Here is a 16969-nt window from a genome sequence, read left to right as displayed (position 1 = left end):
AGCAGTCTGATGGCCTTGAGATAGAAGCTGTTTTTCAGTCACTCGGTCCCAGCGTTGATGCACCTGTACTGACCTCGCCTTCTGGATGATAGCGGGGTGAACAGGTAGTGGCTCAGGTGGTTGTTGTCCTTGATGATCTTTTTGTCCTTCCTGTGACATCGGGTGCTGTAGGTGTCATGGAGGGCAGGTAGTTTGCCCCCGGAGATGCGTTGTGCAGACCGCACCACCCTACGGAGAGCCTTGTGGTTGAGGGTGGTGCAGTTGCCAAACCAGGATGCTCTTATCTGTAAAAGTTTGTCATGGTTTTGACTGCCAAGCCAAATTTATTTAGCCTCCTGTGTTACGGTTTTCTTGGTGAGAAGGAGAGTCGGACCAAAATGCGGCGTGTCTATTGCAATCCATGTTTAATGAAGAAACACACTAAACACAAACACTACCAAAACAATAAACTTAACGAAAACCGAAACAGCCTATACTTGTGTAACCTAACACAGAACAATGACACTAAGGACAATCACCCACGACAAACTCAAGGAATATGGCTGCCTAAATATGGTTCCCAATCAGAGACAACGATAAACACCTGCCTCTGATTGAGAACCACTTCAGACAGCCATAGACTTAGCTAGAACACCCCACTAGCTACAATCCCCATACATACACACCACCTACAAAAACCCATGCCACACCCTGGCCTGACCAAATAAATAAAGATAAACACAAAATACTTCGACCAGGGTGTGACAGAACCCCCCCCCTAAGGTGCGGACTCCCGAACGCACCTCAAAACAATAGGGAGGGTCCGGGTGGGCGTCTGTCCATGGTGGCGGCTCCGGCGCGGGATGTGGACCCCACTCAATCAATGTCTTAGTCCCCTCTCCTCGCGTCCCTGGATAGTCCACCCTCGCCGCCGACCATGGCCTAGTAGTCCTCACCCAGAACCCCACTGGACTGAGGAGCAGCTCGGGACTGAGGGGCAGCTCGGGACTGAGGCAGCTCGGGACTGAGGGGAAGCTCAGGCAGGTTGATGAATCTACCAGATCCTGGCTGGCTGGCAGAGTCTGGTCGACTGGCAGATCTGGAAGAGTCTGGTCGACTGGCAGATCTGGAAGAGTCTGGTCGACTGGCAGATCTGGAAGAGTCTGGTCGACTGGCAGATCTGGAAGAGTCTGGTCGACTGGCAGATCTGGAAGAGTCTGGTCGACTGGCAGATCTGGGAGAGTCTGGTCGACTGGCAGATCTGGGAGTGTCTGGTCGACTGGCAGATCTGGGAGAGTCTGGTCGACTGGCAGATCTGGGAGAGTCTGGTCGACTGGCAGATCTGGGAGAGTCTGGTCGACTGGCAGATCTGGGAGAGTCTGGTCGACTGGCAGATCTGGGAGAGTCTGGTCGACTGGCAGATCTGGGAGAGTCTGGTCGACTGGCAGATCTGGGAGAGTCTGGTCGACTGGCAGATCTGGGAGAGTCTGGTCGACTGGCAGATCTGGGAGAGTCTGGTCGACTGGCAGATCTGGGAGAGTCTGGTCGACTGGCAGATCTGGGAGAGTCTGGTCGACTGGCAGATCTGGGAGAGTCTGGTCAACTGGCAGCTCCATGCTGACTGGCTGCTCCATGATGACTGGCTGCTCCATGCTGACTGGCAGCTCTGGCTGCTCCATGCTGACTGGCAGCTCCATGCTGACTGGCAGCTCTGGCTACTCCATGCTGACTGGCTGCTCCATGCTGACTGGCGGCTCTGGCTGCTCCATGCTGACTGGCTGCTCTGGCTGCTCCATGCTGACTGGCTGCTCTGGCTGCTCCATGCTGACTGGCTGCTCCATGCTGACTGGCGGCCCTGGCTGCTCCATGCTGACTGGCGGCCCTGGCTGCTCCATACTGACTGGCGGACCTGGCTGCTCCATGCTAACTGGCAGCTCTGGCGGCTCCTTGCAGACTGGCAGCTTTAGCGGCATCCTGCAGACAGGCAGCTCTGGCGGCTCCTTGCAGACTGGCAGCTCCATGCAGACTGACAGCACCTTGCAGGCTGGCAGCTCCTTGCAGACTGGCAGCTCCTTGCAGACTGGCAGCTCCTTGCAGACTGGCAGCTCCTTGCAGACTGGCAGCTCTGGCTGCTTCATGTAGACTGACAGCTCTGGCTGCTCCTTGCAAACTGACAGCTCGGGCTGCTTCATGCAGACTGACAGCTCAGGCTGCTCCATGCAGACTGACAGCTCAGGCTGCTCCATGCAGACTGACAGCTCCTTGCAGGCTGGCAGCTCCTTGCAGACTGGCAGCTCCTTGCAGACTGGCAGCTCCTTGCAGACTGGCAGCTCTGGCTGCTTCATGTAGACTGACAGCTCAGGCTGCTCCATGCAGACTGGCAGCTCCTTGCAGACTGGCAGCTCCTTGCAGACTGGCAGCTCATTGCAGACTGGCAGCTCTGGCTGCTTCATGTAGACTGACAGCTCAGGCTGCTCCATGCAGACTGGCAGCTCCTTGCAGACTGGCAGCTCCTTGCAGACTGGCAGCTCATTGCAGACTGGCAGCTCGGGCTGCTTCATGCAGACTGGCAGTTCTGGCTGCGCTGAACAGGCGGGAGACTCCGGCAGCGCAGGAGAGGAGAGAGGCTCCGGCTGCGCTGAACAGGCGGGAGATTCCGGCAGCGCAGGAGAGTATAAAGTATAAAGTATAAAGGCTCTGGCTGTGCTGAACAGTCGGGAGACTCCGATAGCGCAGTAGAGAAGAGAGGCTCTGGCTGCGCTGAAAAGGCAGGAGACTCCGGCAGCGCAGGAGAGGAGAAAGACTCTACTTGCGCTGAACAGGCAGGAGACTCCGATAGCGCAGGAGAGAAGAGAGGCTCTGGCTGCGCTGAACAGGCGGGAGACTCCGGCAGCGCAGGAGAGGAGAAAGACTCTGGCTGCGCTGAACAGGCAAGGCGCACTGTAGGCCTGATGCGTAGTGCTGGCACAGGACGTGCAAGGCTAGGGATGGGCACAGGAGGCCTGATGCGTGAGACTGGAACCAACTTCACCAGCCGACTAAAACGGACCTCAGGACGAGTATGGAGCGCTAACCCAGGTGCCATCAAATCCCTGACATGTTCCGTCAGGCGAATTCTATGCAAAATGCACCAACACAGCAACTCGCTCATTTCTCTCTCCTCCAATTTCCCCATTAACTCCTTCACAGTCTCTGTTTCGCTCACCTCCAACACCGGCTCTGGTTCTGGTCTCCTCCTTGGCTCCTCACGATAAACAGGGAGAGTTGGCTCAGGTCTGGCTCCTGACTCTGCCACACTCTCCCTGAGCCCCCCCCCCAAGACATTTTTGGGGCTGACTATGGGGCCTCCGTCCGCGCCGCCTCGCTTGCTTCTCAAACTCCATTCTCTTATATCCTTCCACGCACTGCTCCATCGAATTCCAGGCGGGCTCCGGCACTCTCCCTGGGTCGGCCGCCCACCTGTCGATCTCTTCCCAAGTCGTATACTCCATACTGTACTCCTCTTTGGGCTGCTCCTGTTGTTTCTTCTCCCGCTGCACCTTTGGGCGGCTACACTCCCCTGGTTTAGCCCAGGGTCCTCTCCCGTCGAGGATTTCCTCCCATGTCCAGAAATCCTTATTGCGCATCTCCTCGCGCTGCTCCTGCCTGTTGACACGCTGCTTGGTCCCTTTGTGGTGGGTGATTCTGTTACGGTTTTCTTGGTGAGAAGGAGAGTCGGACCAAAATGCGGCGTGTCTATTGCAATCCATGTTTAATGAAGAAACACACTAAACACAAACACTACCAAAACAATAAACTTAACGAAAACCGAAACAGCCTATACTTGTGTAACCTAACACAGAACAATGACACTAAGGACAATCACCCACGACAAACTCAAAGAATATGGCTGCCTAAATATGGTTCCCAATCAGAGACAACGATAAACACCTGCCTCTGATTGAGAACCACTTCAGACAGCCATAGACTTAGCTAGAACACCCCACTAGCTACAATCCCCATACATACACACCACCTACAAAAACCCATGCCACACCCTGGCCTGACCAAATAAATAAAGATAAACACAAAATACTTCGACCAGGGTGTGACATCCTGAGGTTCACCACACTGTCTGTGTGGGTGGACCATTTCAGTTTGTCTGTGATGTGTACGCTGAGGAACTTAAAACTTTCCACCTTCTCCACTGCTGTCCCTTCGATGTGGATAGGGGGGTGCTACCTCTGCTGTTTCCTGAAGTCCACGATCATCTCCTTTGTTTTGTAGACATTGAGTGAGAGGTTGTTTTCCTGACACCACATTCCGAGTGCCCACACCTCCTTCCTGTAGACTGTCTCATCGTTGTTGGTAATAAAGCCCACTACTGTTGTGTCATCTGCAAACTTGATGATTGAGTTGGAGGCGTGCATGGTCGGCCACGCAGTCGTGGGTGAACATGGAGTATAGGAGGGGGCTGAGCACCCACCCTGGTGGGGCTCCAGTGTTGAGGGTCAATGAAGTAGAGATGTTATTCCCTACCTTCACGACCTGGGAGCAGCCCGTCAGAAAGTCCAGGACCCAATTGCACAGGGCGGGGTTGAGACCCAGGGTCTCCAGCTTGATGATGAGCTTGGAGGGTACTAGGATGTTGAATGGTGAACTGTAGTCAATGAACAGCATTCTTACATTGGTAATCCTCTTCTCCAGATGGGATATGGCAGTGTGCAGTGTGATGGCGATTTCATCGTCTGTGGACCTATTAGGGCAGTATGCAAACTGAAGTGAGTCTAGGGTGGCCGGTATGGTGGAGGTGATATGATTCTTGACCAGTCTCTCAAAGCACTTCATGATGACAGAAGTGAGTGCTACGGGGTGCTACTAGTCATTTACTTCTTCCTGTACCCTTCTTGGGTACAGGAACAATGGTGGCCATCTTGAAGCATGTGGGGACAGCAGACTGGGATAGGGAGCGATTGAATATGTCCATAAATACACCAGCCAGCTGATCTGCGCATGCTCTGAGGATGCGGCTAGGGATGCCGTCTGGGCCAGTAGCCTTGCGAGGGTAAACACGTTTAAATGTTTTACTCATGTCGGCCACGGAGAAGGAGAGGGGGGGGGGGGGGGGGTGCAGTCCTTGTTAGCGGGCCACGACGGTGGCACTGTATTATCCTCAAAGCGGGCAAAGAAGGTGTTGAGTTTGTCTGGAAGCGTGACGTCAGTGTCCGTGACGAGGCTGGTTTTCTTTTTGTAGTCCGTGAGACTACGTCTTGTGTCTGAGCCGTTGAATTGCGACTCTACTTTGTCCCTGTACCGGCATTTCACTTGTTTGATTGCCTTGCGGAGGGAATAACTTCACTGTTTATATTCGTCCATATTCCCAGACCTCCATGGTTAAATACGTTGGTTCGCGCTTTCAGTTTTGCGCAAATGCCGCCATCCATCCATGGTTTCTGGTTAGGGTAGGTTTTAATAGTCACAGTGGGTACAACATCTCCAATACACTTCCTTATAAACTCACTCACCGAGTCAACTTATAGATAGATGATATTCATCATCCATATGATGTCCTTGTATAAGGTATATTTTACACTGATGTTTCAGATTGGCCAATGATGTATGATCTTGATCCAAATGTTCAGAATAGTGAATGTCATATTCGTATGGGTGCTTTACATGTTGAACTGACTTTCGTAACACTACTGTACCTACAGAAACCTTCAAGACGATGGACGCAGATTCTGATGGAGTCATAGAACTCAACTTCTTCCAGGTCTGATCTCACATTTCTATCTCTCTGTTACGTTTTTGTTGTTGTTCAGTTGATCGGAGTATAAGAGTGTTGTCTCAGTCATAGCTAGCCTACACAGTTGAAAGGGGTTCCTTGTTATGTGATTCTTATGTCACTATTCATAATGAGCAAAGTTCTGATGACGTAAAAGTCAAATCAAATCAAATTTTATTAGTCACATGCGCCGAATACAACAGGTTCACCTTACAGTGAAATGCTTACTGACGTGCCCCTAACCAACAATGCAGTTTAAAAAAAAATACAGATAAGAAATAAAAGTAACAAGTAATTAAAGAGCAGCAGTAAAATAACAACAGCGAGACTATATACTGGGGGGTACCGGTACAGAGTCAATGTGCAGGGGCACCGGTTAGTTGAGGTAATATGTACATGTAGGTAGAGTTATTCAAGTGACTATGTGCTCTCTCCCCCTCCTCTGTACTCTCTCGCTGCATCTCTCTCTACCTCTCCCCCTCCTCTCTGTCTACAGTGGATCACCCTGACCATGTTTGCCTAAAGATGATGGACTCACTGATGTTATTGCACCAGACTACACTAATGTGATTTCAGAAGTGCCTTTCTCTGGCTCTTCCTCTCTGCATTGCAGGGATCCATGGATAAAAAATAAAAAACTTGAGTAATGTTTACAACATTTAATATGGGGATCATGTGCCAAAACATTGCCTGTTACCTTAGAAACAGAGGGAGACAACTCTACTCACATGGCGCCACAACATAGAGGAAGACGGCAGGGAATTTTGATACGGCCTCCTATTGGATAGGAAGGAAACTTCCTAAAGTTTTTGTTTTACATCTTGTGCCAATTTTCACAATTGCCTTGTCATATTTTCAACGTTCCTTTTGGAAGCCATTTCGTGACCTGTGTTTCAGGAATAGGCAATGGGGGTGTTGGCATGGAGTTTGGGTCAAAAGGATTTTCTCTGCTGAGAAAGAAGGCAAAGAGCTATTGTAATTTGGAAGTACTTCATCATCCTTAGAGGATTGAATCACCGGCATGACAATTTGTTTTAGAAGTTGTGTATGTCAGTACTTTTCAGTGGGAAAACCCCCACAATATCCTTGTAATGCCGCATACTCAAAACTTGATATCCTCATTTTTAATGGATGCCAAAGACACTTCAAGGATATCCCAGCTTTTTATTTTAAAAAAAAGTTTAGTGTTCCAAGGGGAACATGAAACTACCCACTGGGCACAGACGTCAAGTCAACGTCTATTCAATGTCATTTCATTGAAACGACATGGGAACAACATTGATTCAACCAGTGTGTGCCCGCCCAGTGGCTATTTGTATTTTAGTATTTGTGATGTAGGTTATAAGAGATGACTGATTTTTGATTGGAATCAACAACCATCAACCTGATCGCATGTAATGTCAGATGTATTCATGGATGGAGGAGGGTAAGAGTACAGTACAGTTGGTACAGTTGGAGACATTTTGACAAATAGACTGAGAGAACCAGAAACAGTATGACACTCTTATTGCCATGACATTCAATTCTATAGTTGCCATTTTTCTGTGTAGGTTGATAATAAAATGTCTTATATGCATTATGCAATCACGACTGTTGTTTACAGTGCGCACTCTGGAATTGTGTTATGCTCGCTCTTATTATGGAATGATGTACCTTTTCCATTTCTATCTATACAAAACTTCAATAAACTTTTCCAGGAACACAATTATATTCATGTGGATATGTCATAATTTGGGTTTGAGCAAAGCTAACATCTCTTCCAAAAATCAATATCAGACTCATGGAATGTGTCCCATTGTAAATGTATAAACCCGCGAAAAATACTCCCAAGTTTCTTCCTCAAACTTTTCTGAACTTACAAGTGAGTATTAGAGGGGGGAAAAGGCGAAGCGAGACAATTACTCCGCCCACAATTTGTCTGTGTGATAGACCCAAGTGGGGAGGTCTATGAGAGTGTGTCAATTTACATTAAGCGTATTTGATCGAATAGAAGTTTCATAATGTTTCAGCTGTTACAAATGTACTGATGTAAGTGATGGCATTCAGGCCACTTTGAGAAAAACTACTGTTGTTCACATGCGTATATGCCCTCTCATTGGCTAGAATGGTCCCACCTGATCTCACCGCCTCCCGTCTGCCTTCCATCTTTGAGAACATTTATTTCCATTGTTAGAGCGGTCATTTGACTATCTTGTTACTATAATAGACAATCTTCGGTATCATTAACCAATAAATCCTCCAATCGACTTGATCACATGAATAAATATAAACTTTAGTAAGCACATTCATATTAAAAAAAGAACAAGAGCAAAAATAACACTTTATGTCAACAACTAATGTACATTAGACAGGATACATACGTTAAAAGACATGTACAGCAGATCGATAGCTTTCTCATTGTTAAGTTAAATCAAGACATTTACACATGCAGCTCAATATTAAGTTAACATTATCAACTTATAATAGACAATAATAATAACGATAAACATTTTTGAGACAGCCTGTAGAGTCGCGCATGACAGGAATGTACACCATCGTCTTGAAAATGGGAAGAATGTTTTAAAAAGTGGGATTGTGAGCGTGAGAGGTCAGCCAGTAAGTGACTGTTCCACACAGCTCTCAGAGCAGGCAATCTTGTGTCAAAAGCAGGTCATTGGGTTTCATAACTTCAAGGCGGTCGGTTTCTACTGATCCAGAGCCAGTTTTACCATAGAAATTGAATTCCTAGAATGGGTTTTGCACCTCAGACCAAGGCAATTTCACTTACACTTTATTGGTACACTCAAAATGGCCGCCAGTCCACCCATTGTCTTAAATGGGATTCCCATTGTAGGAATTCTATTTCGATGAGTTTGGTGGTTGGTTCCATTTGTTCATTTAGGCGTTGGTGTTGTTGTATTCCATGCGGGTGACCATGGTAGAGATCAGTTTCTCCAGCTGGATGGCGCGGTGCTGGCCTGTCTCAAGGACTTCCTCATGGTTGGCCTTCTCCTCACTGTCGTAGTCCATCACAGCCCTGTTGGTTATCAGGGATAGGGCGAACACACGCATGCCGCAGTGACGCGCCGCGATCACCTCGTGAGCCGTGCTCATGCCTGAGAGAGAGGGAGAGAAAGAACGTTAGAGCAGTACAGACATAGGGAAAATACGCTTGATAACCGCATCAGTTATGTTTCCTCAATATAAGAGAAGATTTTGAGTTCAATATGCAAATGTCAAATATCAAATATGCAAATATGTCAAATGCAATGAACGGAGCATTAAGACGGTCTTGTGATTAAAACTAGGGGAAGGCACGGTGGAGATGAGACTTACCGACAGCGTCAGCTCCCAGTTTGTGCAGCAGGCGGCACTCCGCGATGGTCTCGAATGAGGGCCCGCCCAGGACGCAGTATACGCCCTCGCGCAGGAAGTCACCGTAGCCTAGTTCCTGTCCCACATCCACGGCCAGCTGCTGCAGCTCTCTGTCGTACGCGTCCGACATACAGGGGAACCGCACACCGAACCTAGGAAAGTGAGAGAGGGAGGGAGGGAGGAAGGAAGGGAGAGATGGTTACACCTCAATGCCACAAAACTAGAGATGCACGATATATAGGTAAGCATATGGGAATGGGCCGATATTAGCTAAAAATGCCAACATTGGAATGTCTAGTTTAACGCCGATGTGCAAAACCGATGTCAAAGCTGACGTGCATACCCATACAACGTAGGTAGATGACGTGCATACCTATATAACGTAGGTACAGTGCCTTGCAAAAGTATTCGTCCCCCTTGAACTTTGCGACCTTTTGCCACATTTCAGGCTTCAAACATAAAGATATAAAACTGTATTTTTTTTGTGAAGAATCAACAACAAGTGGGACACAATCATGAAGTGGAACGACATTTATTGGATATTTCAAACTTTTTTAACAAATCAAAAACTGAAAAATTGGGCGTGCAAAATTATTCAGCCCCCTTAAGTTAATACTTTGTAGCGCCACCTTTTGCTGCGATTACAGCTGTAAGTCGCTTGGGCTATCAGTTTTGCACATCGAGAGACTGACATTTTTTCCCATTCCTCCTTGCAAAACAGCTCGAGCTCAGTGAGGTTGGATGGAGAGCATTTGTGAACAGCAGTTTTCAGTTCTTTCCACAGATTCTCGATTGGATTCAGGTCTGGACTTTGACTTGGCCATTCTAACACCTGGATATGTTTATTTTTGAACCATTCCATTGTAGATTTTGCTTTATGTTTTGGATCATTGTCTTGTTGGAAGACAAATCTCCATCCCAGTCTCAGGTCTTTTGCAGACTCCATCAGGTTTTCTTCCAGAATGGTCCTGTATTTGGCTCCATCCATCTTCCCATCAATTTTAACCATCTTCCCTCTCCCTGCTGAAGAAAAGCAGGCCCAAACCATGATGCTGCCACCACCATGTTTGACAGTGGGGATGGTGTGTTCAGCTGTGTTGCTTTTACGCCAAACATAACGTTTTGCATTGTTGCCAAAAAGTTAATTTTTGGTTTCATCTGACCAGAGCACCTTCTTCCACATGTTTGGTGTGTCTCCCAGGTGGCTTGTGGCAAACTTTAAACAACACTTTTTATGGATATCTTTAAGAAATGGCTTTCTTCTTGCCACTCTTCCATAAAGGCCAGATTTGTGCAATATACGACTGATTGTTGTCCTATGGACAGAGTCTCCCACCTCAGCTGTAGATCTCTGCAGTTCATCCAGAGTGATCATGGGCCTCTTGGCTGCATCTCTGATCAGTCTTCTCCTTGTATGAGCTGAAAGTTTAGAGGGACGGCCAGGTCTTGGTAGATTTGCAGTGGTCTGATACTCCTTCCATTTCAATATTATCGCTTGCACAGTGCTCCTTGGGATGTTTAAAGCTTGGGAAATCTTTTTGTATCCAAATCCGGCTTTAAACTTCTTCACAACAGTATCTCGGACCTGCCTGGTGTGTTCCTTGTTCTTCATGATGCTCTCTGCGCTTTTAACGGACCTCTGAGACTATCACAGTGCAGGTGCATTTATACGGAGACTTGATTACACACAGGTGGATTGTATTTATCATCATTAGTCATTTAGGTCAACATTGGATCATTCAGAGATCCTCACTGAACTTCTGGAGAGAGTTTGCTGCACTGAAAGTAAAGGGGCTGAATAATTTTGCACGCCCAATTCTTCAGTTTTTGATTTGTTAAAAAAGTTTGAAATATCCAATAAATGTCGTTCCACTTCATGATTGTGTCTCACTTGTTGATTCTTCACAAAAAAAATACAGTTTTATATCTTTATGTTTGAAGCCTGAAATGTGGCAAAAGGTCGCAAAGTTCAAGGGGGCCGAATACTTTCGCAAGGCACTGTAGATGACGTGCATACCTATATAACGTAGGTAGATGACGTGCATACCTATATAACGTAGGTAGATGACGTGCATACCTATATAACGTAGGTAGATGATGTAATGACGCCACGAAAAATACAGCGCTACACGTGCAACACGGCGTTCCTAACCGAGCCCACAATGTCTGCTGTGTGGATCTATTTTGGTGTTTCAAAGGAAGATATTTACACCACTATTATTTCCCGAGGAGGGGAGAAAGTGAAATCTTTCAATACCACAGACCTAATTACTCATTTGAAAGTGCATCACCCTCCAGAAGTTCAGCGACTACTTAGAAAAAAAAGCTGAATAAAAACAAAAGTGCACACTTCCAACAACTAAACAAGTTCAAGTCGAGCAGTCATTTGAAAGAGCAAGAACATTTCAACGGTGAAATCCATTAATGCCAAGATAATGGAATTCATTGCCCTTGACAGTCAACCGTTCTCTGTCGTGGATGTTGTTGGCTTTCGCCGACTGGTCAAGCACCTCGAGCCCAGGTACACACCACCAAGTAGCCACTATTTTTCAGATGTTGCCCTACCGGAGTTACACAGTATTGTTGAAACTCACCTCCATGAGCTACTTGCTATGAGCGTCACTCTTATTAGCTTCACTACCGACATTTGGACGAGCGATGTCAGCCCCATGAGCATGCAGAGTCTGACAGCACAGTGGGTCAATGAGGATTTCGTACTGAGCAAAGCCGTATTGCATGCTCAAGAATGTCCTGGTTCTCTACCTCTGTTCAATGGCATTTGAGAACATGTTTGAAACTTGGAATCATGAACACACTCCTAGCTCCATTCGACCAACTGACTCGAGAAATAAGCTCATCAACTACGTCTGCAGCAGACGTGATGTTATGCCGATGAAACGCCTGCTCAACAAAACTGCAGACAGACCGTGGGATGCAAACTTGAAAAAAAATACTCTACTAGAGGCTGTGAACAAGCGATTAGGTGTCATTCTCTCTGAGCCTCTTCACTGTGTCGCCACCATGCTCGATGCTAGGTGCAAGGACCGCTACTTGGACGCAGACAAGAAACAGGGTTTACGTGAAATGTTACATACACAGCTGGACAAGATGGAAACGGACACAGTGACAGCGCGCACCAAGGAAGAGAGGCCACGGACAGACGGAGCTGAAACTTCACTGCTTGACATGTATGATGAAATCCTGGTTGAGCATGAAACGACTGAACAAACGAACAATGAAACAGCACAGCAGGTAAGTGAAAGAAATAGGTTTTGATTATGTTTTACTGTTAATGGGGACATACGTAAATGCCAACAATAACTTTTTGGTTAGTGTATGTGTGTGTGTTTCAACTATTTAACTGTACTAGAATGCTTAAAAGGCCACTAAAGTGTTAAATAGCGGTTATCGGTATCGGGTTTTTTGGCAAGGAAAATATTGGATATCAGTATCGGCCAAAAATGTCATATCAGTGTATCCCTACACATAACTATTGTGAGCGTAAAGAAGTTAAACAAAATTCTCTCTGTCATGCACACACACACACACACACACACAGACACACACAGACACACTTGCCAAGCCTACCTGTCGTCGTTTGCTCCAGCAAGTGGGTTGCTGCCAGCAAAGCCGGGCATGTTGATGTGGTCTTTCATGATCATGATGTCTCCCACTTTGAAGTCCTGGTTGAGACCGCCAGCAGCGTTGGTCAGCATGACCGTCTCTACACCCAGCAAGCTGAAGATACGCATAGGCAGGGTGATCTGGAAAACGCATACATTCCCAGTCAAAAGTTTGGACACACCTACTCATTCAAGGGTTTTTCATTATTTGGAATCATGTAGTAACCAAAGAAAAGTGTTAAACAAATCAAAATATATTTTAGATTTTAGATTCTTCAAAGTAGCCACCCTTGCACACTCAACACACCACTCTCAGCTAGCTTCACCTGGAATGCTTTTCCAACAGTCTTGAAGGAGTTCCCACATATGCTGAGCACTTGTTGGATGCTTCTTCTTCACTCTGCGGTTCAACTCATCCCAAATCATCTCAATTGGGTTGAGGTCGGGTGATTGTGGAGGCCAGGTCATCTGATGCAGCACTCCATCACTCTCCTTCTTGGTCAAATAGCCCTTACACATCCTGGAGGTGTGTTGTGTGATTGTCCTGTTGAAAAACAAATGATAGTCCCACTAAGCACAAACCATATGGGATGGTGTATCACTGCAGAATGCTGTTGTAGCATTGCTGGTTAAGTGTGCCTTGAATTCATGTTTTTATTTTTACCACTGACAGTGTCACCAGCAAAGCATCCCCACACCATCACATCTCCTTCTCCATGCTTCACGGTGGGAACTACGCATGCGGAGATCATCTGTTCACAAACTTTGCGTCTCACAAAGGACAGATTTCCACTGGTCTAATGTCCATTGCTCGTGTTTCTTGGCCCAAGCAAGTCTCTACTTCTTATTGGTGTCCGTGGTTTCTTTGTACTAATTCGACCATGAAGGCCTGATTCACGCAGTCTCCTCCGAACAGTTGATGTTGAGATGTGTCTGTTACTTGAACTCTGAAGCATTTATTTGGGCTGCAATTTCTGAGGCTGGTAACTCTAATGCACTTATCCTCTGCAGCAGAGGTAACTCTGGGTCTTCCTTTCCTGTGGCGGTCCTCACGAGAGCCAGTTTCATCATAGCGCTTGATGGTTTTTGCGATTGCACTTGAAATTTCCCGCATTGACTGACCTTCATGTCTTAAAGTAATGATGGACTGTCATTTCTCTTTGTTCATTTGAGCTGTTCTTGCCATAAAATGGACTTGGTCTTTTACCAATTAGGGATATCTTCTATATACCACCCCTACTTTGTCACAACACAACTGATTGGCTCAAACGCAATAAGATAAAGAAATTCCACAAATGTACGTTTAACAAGGCACACCTCTTAATTGAAATGCATTCCAGGTGACTACCTCATGAAGCTGATTGACAGAAGGCCAAGAGTGTGCAAGCTGTCATCAAGGCAAAGGGTGGCTACTATCAAGAATCTCAAATATAACACATTTGGATTTGTTTAACACTTTTTTTGGTTACTACATGATTCCATAGGTGTTATTTCATACTTTTGATGTCTTCACTATTATTCTACAATGTAGAAAATATGAAAAATAAAGAAAAATCGTTGAATGAGTAGGTGTGTATAAACTTTTGACTGTCCTCCACAATAGCTCACCATATAAGACGCTTCTAGCCCCTTCTTATTAATGGTACCTGTTGATTTCAAACACGTCTTACTACTCGAAAGTCGTCTTTATTTTCACTCCAAAACCTCCGGTGGCTTATTTTTCAAATGGTTATGTTTCGTTTCTAAATGTCTGCGCAAGAGTGAAGGTTTCCCGTGACAGAGTAACGTGATTGGATGTTATTTATTTGACTAGGCTACCTGTATTTGACATTGTGTTGTTATTTCGCTGAACACTAGATGGTTAAATTTTATTTTGGGCAGTGAAATGAGGCTACACAGGGAAGAATAAAAAATCACCCAAATGTATAGCCCCGTTGGAAAATATAAATGTACTGTTTAAAAATGTGGGGGAAAAAATTAATATATATATTTGATGTACCCCCGACAGCATTGCGCGTACCCCACTTTGGGAATACCTGGGCTAGTTGATTTAATACTATGTGTTTTTATTCTCTTTACTTCTATGTTATGGTATATTTTACCTGACTCATTTGACTGACTCATCTTGTTGTCAAGAAAGGCATAATAATGAATCCATCTTCTCTACCTATCATTTAAAGTAATGCAGAAGAACACCATATGTCTGAATCCTACAGTTTCTACATGGTATGTTGGTAGACAGACATACCTTCTGGATGGCGTATCCCTCGTACAGGTGGAAGCGTCCCTGCATGCACACGCATGGCCTTCCCTTCAGTGTCCCAAACACCAAGCGTCCAGCATGGCCATGCACTGTAAACATACAACAACCAATTAGGATGCACTGACGACGCACAGCAACCAATCAGAAAACATCTTATAGAACCACACTTAGAAGGAAAAGGTGATTTCCATGGAGAACCCTTTTGGAATCAAAAAGGGTTCTACTTGGAACCAAAAAGGGTTCTCCTATGGGGACAGCCAAAGAACTCTTTTGGAACCCTTTTTTTCCTAAGAGTGCAGCTGTTTTTCATAGGCTATAATCTGAGCCCAGAATTCTCCCTGGTTAGGTAACATGGCTAACGTAGACCCCATATACCTTGCCCTGTACATCTGCAATGCAGATTCACCAAATAAGAAAACAAGTAGACAGATATACACTACTACTACATGCCTGTGCTCTGGGGGAAGTTGGGGATGTCCTTGTAGTTGAATGCCACTTGGTCTTTCAGCATGTCAGCCAGTCCTCCCATTCCTGAACCACACACGATGCCAACCACGGGGCGAACGGAGGTCTGGGCCAACAGCCAGTCTGCTGTGGCCTTGCAGTCCTCGAAGCTGTACCTGAAACTCACAGAAATAAGAGAGATAGACGTTAGAATATAATTTACTTATAGTAATACTTTATAATAAAACAAATGGATGTCATAGTCAATGCGATCACGACACATAGCTGATGTGCCACGGGGTGTTTCAGAGTGTCTATGGGAAGTTGAAGTGTGTGTGTCCTTTGAGCAATAATCTAAGTCTGTGTGTTAATGAGTGTGAGGCTCCATAGTGTCGAATCTCCCAAGGACACACACACGGGAGGATATTTTTTTTCTTATTCGATAACATGATTTCAACTATCATTTAATCTCAATGAAAATATCAAATTCTTTCTGCTGCCCCAATCGCATGTGACTCGTCCGATCCACACAAATCCATTTCTGGTGTTTCATCTAAAATTACACACACACACACACACGCACACACAACTATATCCTCCACTTGCACAGTTGACCATGTGTGGTAGACCTACAGTAGCACCACATTGAATACAAGTTGCGGATGAGTACTGTTAGTAAATACAATGATATAATGATGCAATTGCCTATTAGGCTACGCACTTGCCCGCATAACAATGTGAGAAGCGCGTCCAGAACACGAAAGGAATTAATTACATTTAGCTAATAGTCTATGCTACTCACCCGGTGCTTGAGTCTGGAAACATGATAAAGTAATGTAATGTCTCTTGAATCCTCTCAAAAGCAGCGATTTATCAATTGGCTTAATGTAACTGCAGCAGATAGACTTGTCTGGCGGCAAAACGTCAAGCGGAAAACAATCCTTACAAATGTAAACTTAAAATAAATACATTAAAGTGATAGGCCTATTTATAATAAAGTTATATCGTTTAAACGGTCACAATCTTCAGTTGAAAACCGTTGAGCTGTTTAGTAGTCTTTCAGTTAACTGTTAAAATGCCTTGGCGCTCGATTCGCTGATCAGTGTTTAGTCAGCGGCGTAGTTATAGACCGAGCCCCTCTCTGTTATCCCTCCCCCCGAGTGACGCAAATAGATCCCGAGGTTTGGATTGGTCTGCACAGCACACCTCCTTTAAACTGCGCAATTTTGGACAGAAATAACGCACTGTGACTGGTGGAAATATGTTGTACATCAGTTTGAGTTTATTCTAGGGCAAATCCCGAGACGCCTCTTCAGAATGGTCAGCACATCAGAAGCTTCAAATAAATATTTATCAACAAAGGGGTGTAGGCTACTGATTGTACCACAGGTATTTCATACGAACCATCTGCTGTTGATCATTTGAAAAAGCGAAAGTTTTTAAAAAAACGTATCTGGCTTATTTTTCAGCATTTTATGTATCGACAAGATATAATATGATGATGGGGATTCACATAAGGAAGTGACTCAACAGCCTGGACAT

At 45.7% G+C, this 16969-nt stretch overlaps 2 protein-coding genes across 5 annotated transcripts in view; one reads left to right on the top strand and one right to left on the bottom strand.

The window, feature by feature from the left end:
- capn1 (calpain 1, (mu/I) large subunit) overlaps nucleotides 1-7451 on the top strand; it is a 41363-nt gene extending 33912 nt beyond the window's left edge. For 3 of the 4 annotated variants that reach the window (XM_021576737.2, XM_021576738.2, XM_021576739.2), the window contains exons 21-22: nucleotides 5673-5731; nucleotides 6240-7451. In XM_021576737.2, the coding sequence (XP_021432412.2) occupies nucleotides 5673-5731; nucleotides 6240-6266 (86 nt within the window). In that variant the 3' untranslated portion in view covers nucleotides 6267-7451. 4 annotated transcript variants of the gene reach the window in all.
- Nucleotides 7452-7990: 539 nt separating this feature from the next.
- On the bottom strand, nucleotides 7991-16566 carry LOC110500424 (purine nucleoside phosphorylase). Its single transcript, XM_021577798.2, has 6 exons — nucleotides 16230-16566; nucleotides 15434-15603; nucleotides 14969-15072; nucleotides 12686-12861; nucleotides 9059-9249; nucleotides 7991-8838 (listed from the first exon to the last, which is right to left on the bottom strand). Exons 1-6 carry the CDS (start codon nucleotides 16250-16252, stop codon nucleotides 8621-8623), a joined length of 882 nt encoding a protein of 293 aa, XP_021433473.1. The 5' UTR covers nucleotides 16253-16566; the 3' UTR covers nucleotides 7991-8620.
- Nucleotides 16567-16969: the final 403 nt, after the last annotated feature.

The sequence above is a fragment of the Oncorhynchus mykiss genome, chromosome 21 (assembly GCF_013265735.2).
Source record: "Oncorhynchus mykiss isolate Arlee chromosome 21, USDA_OmykA_1.1, whole genome shotgun sequence".
Taxonomy (NCBI): Eukaryota; Metazoa; Chordata; class Actinopteri; order Salmoniformes; family Salmonidae; genus Oncorhynchus; species Oncorhynchus mykiss.
The sequence above is the reverse complement of the archived record's forward strand: the minus strand, read 5'-3'. Positions and strand labels throughout refer to the sequence as shown.

What these genes read in the sequence shown, in the direction of transcription:
- LOC110500424 (XM_021577798.2), bottom strand. Translation starts at nt 16,252, where the DNA reads ATGTTTCCAGACTCAAGCACCGG. An exon ending in TTTCCAGACTCAAGCACCGG is followed by an intron (nt 15,604 to 16,229) that starts GTGAGTAGCATA and finishes TGTGAGTTTCAG; the next exon opens with GTACAGCTTCGAGGACTGCA. An exon ending in AGGGATACGCCATCCAGAAG is followed by an intron (nt 12,862 to 14,968) that starts GTATGTCTGTCT and finishes TGCGTTTTCCAG; the next exon opens with ATCACCCTGCCTATGCGTAT.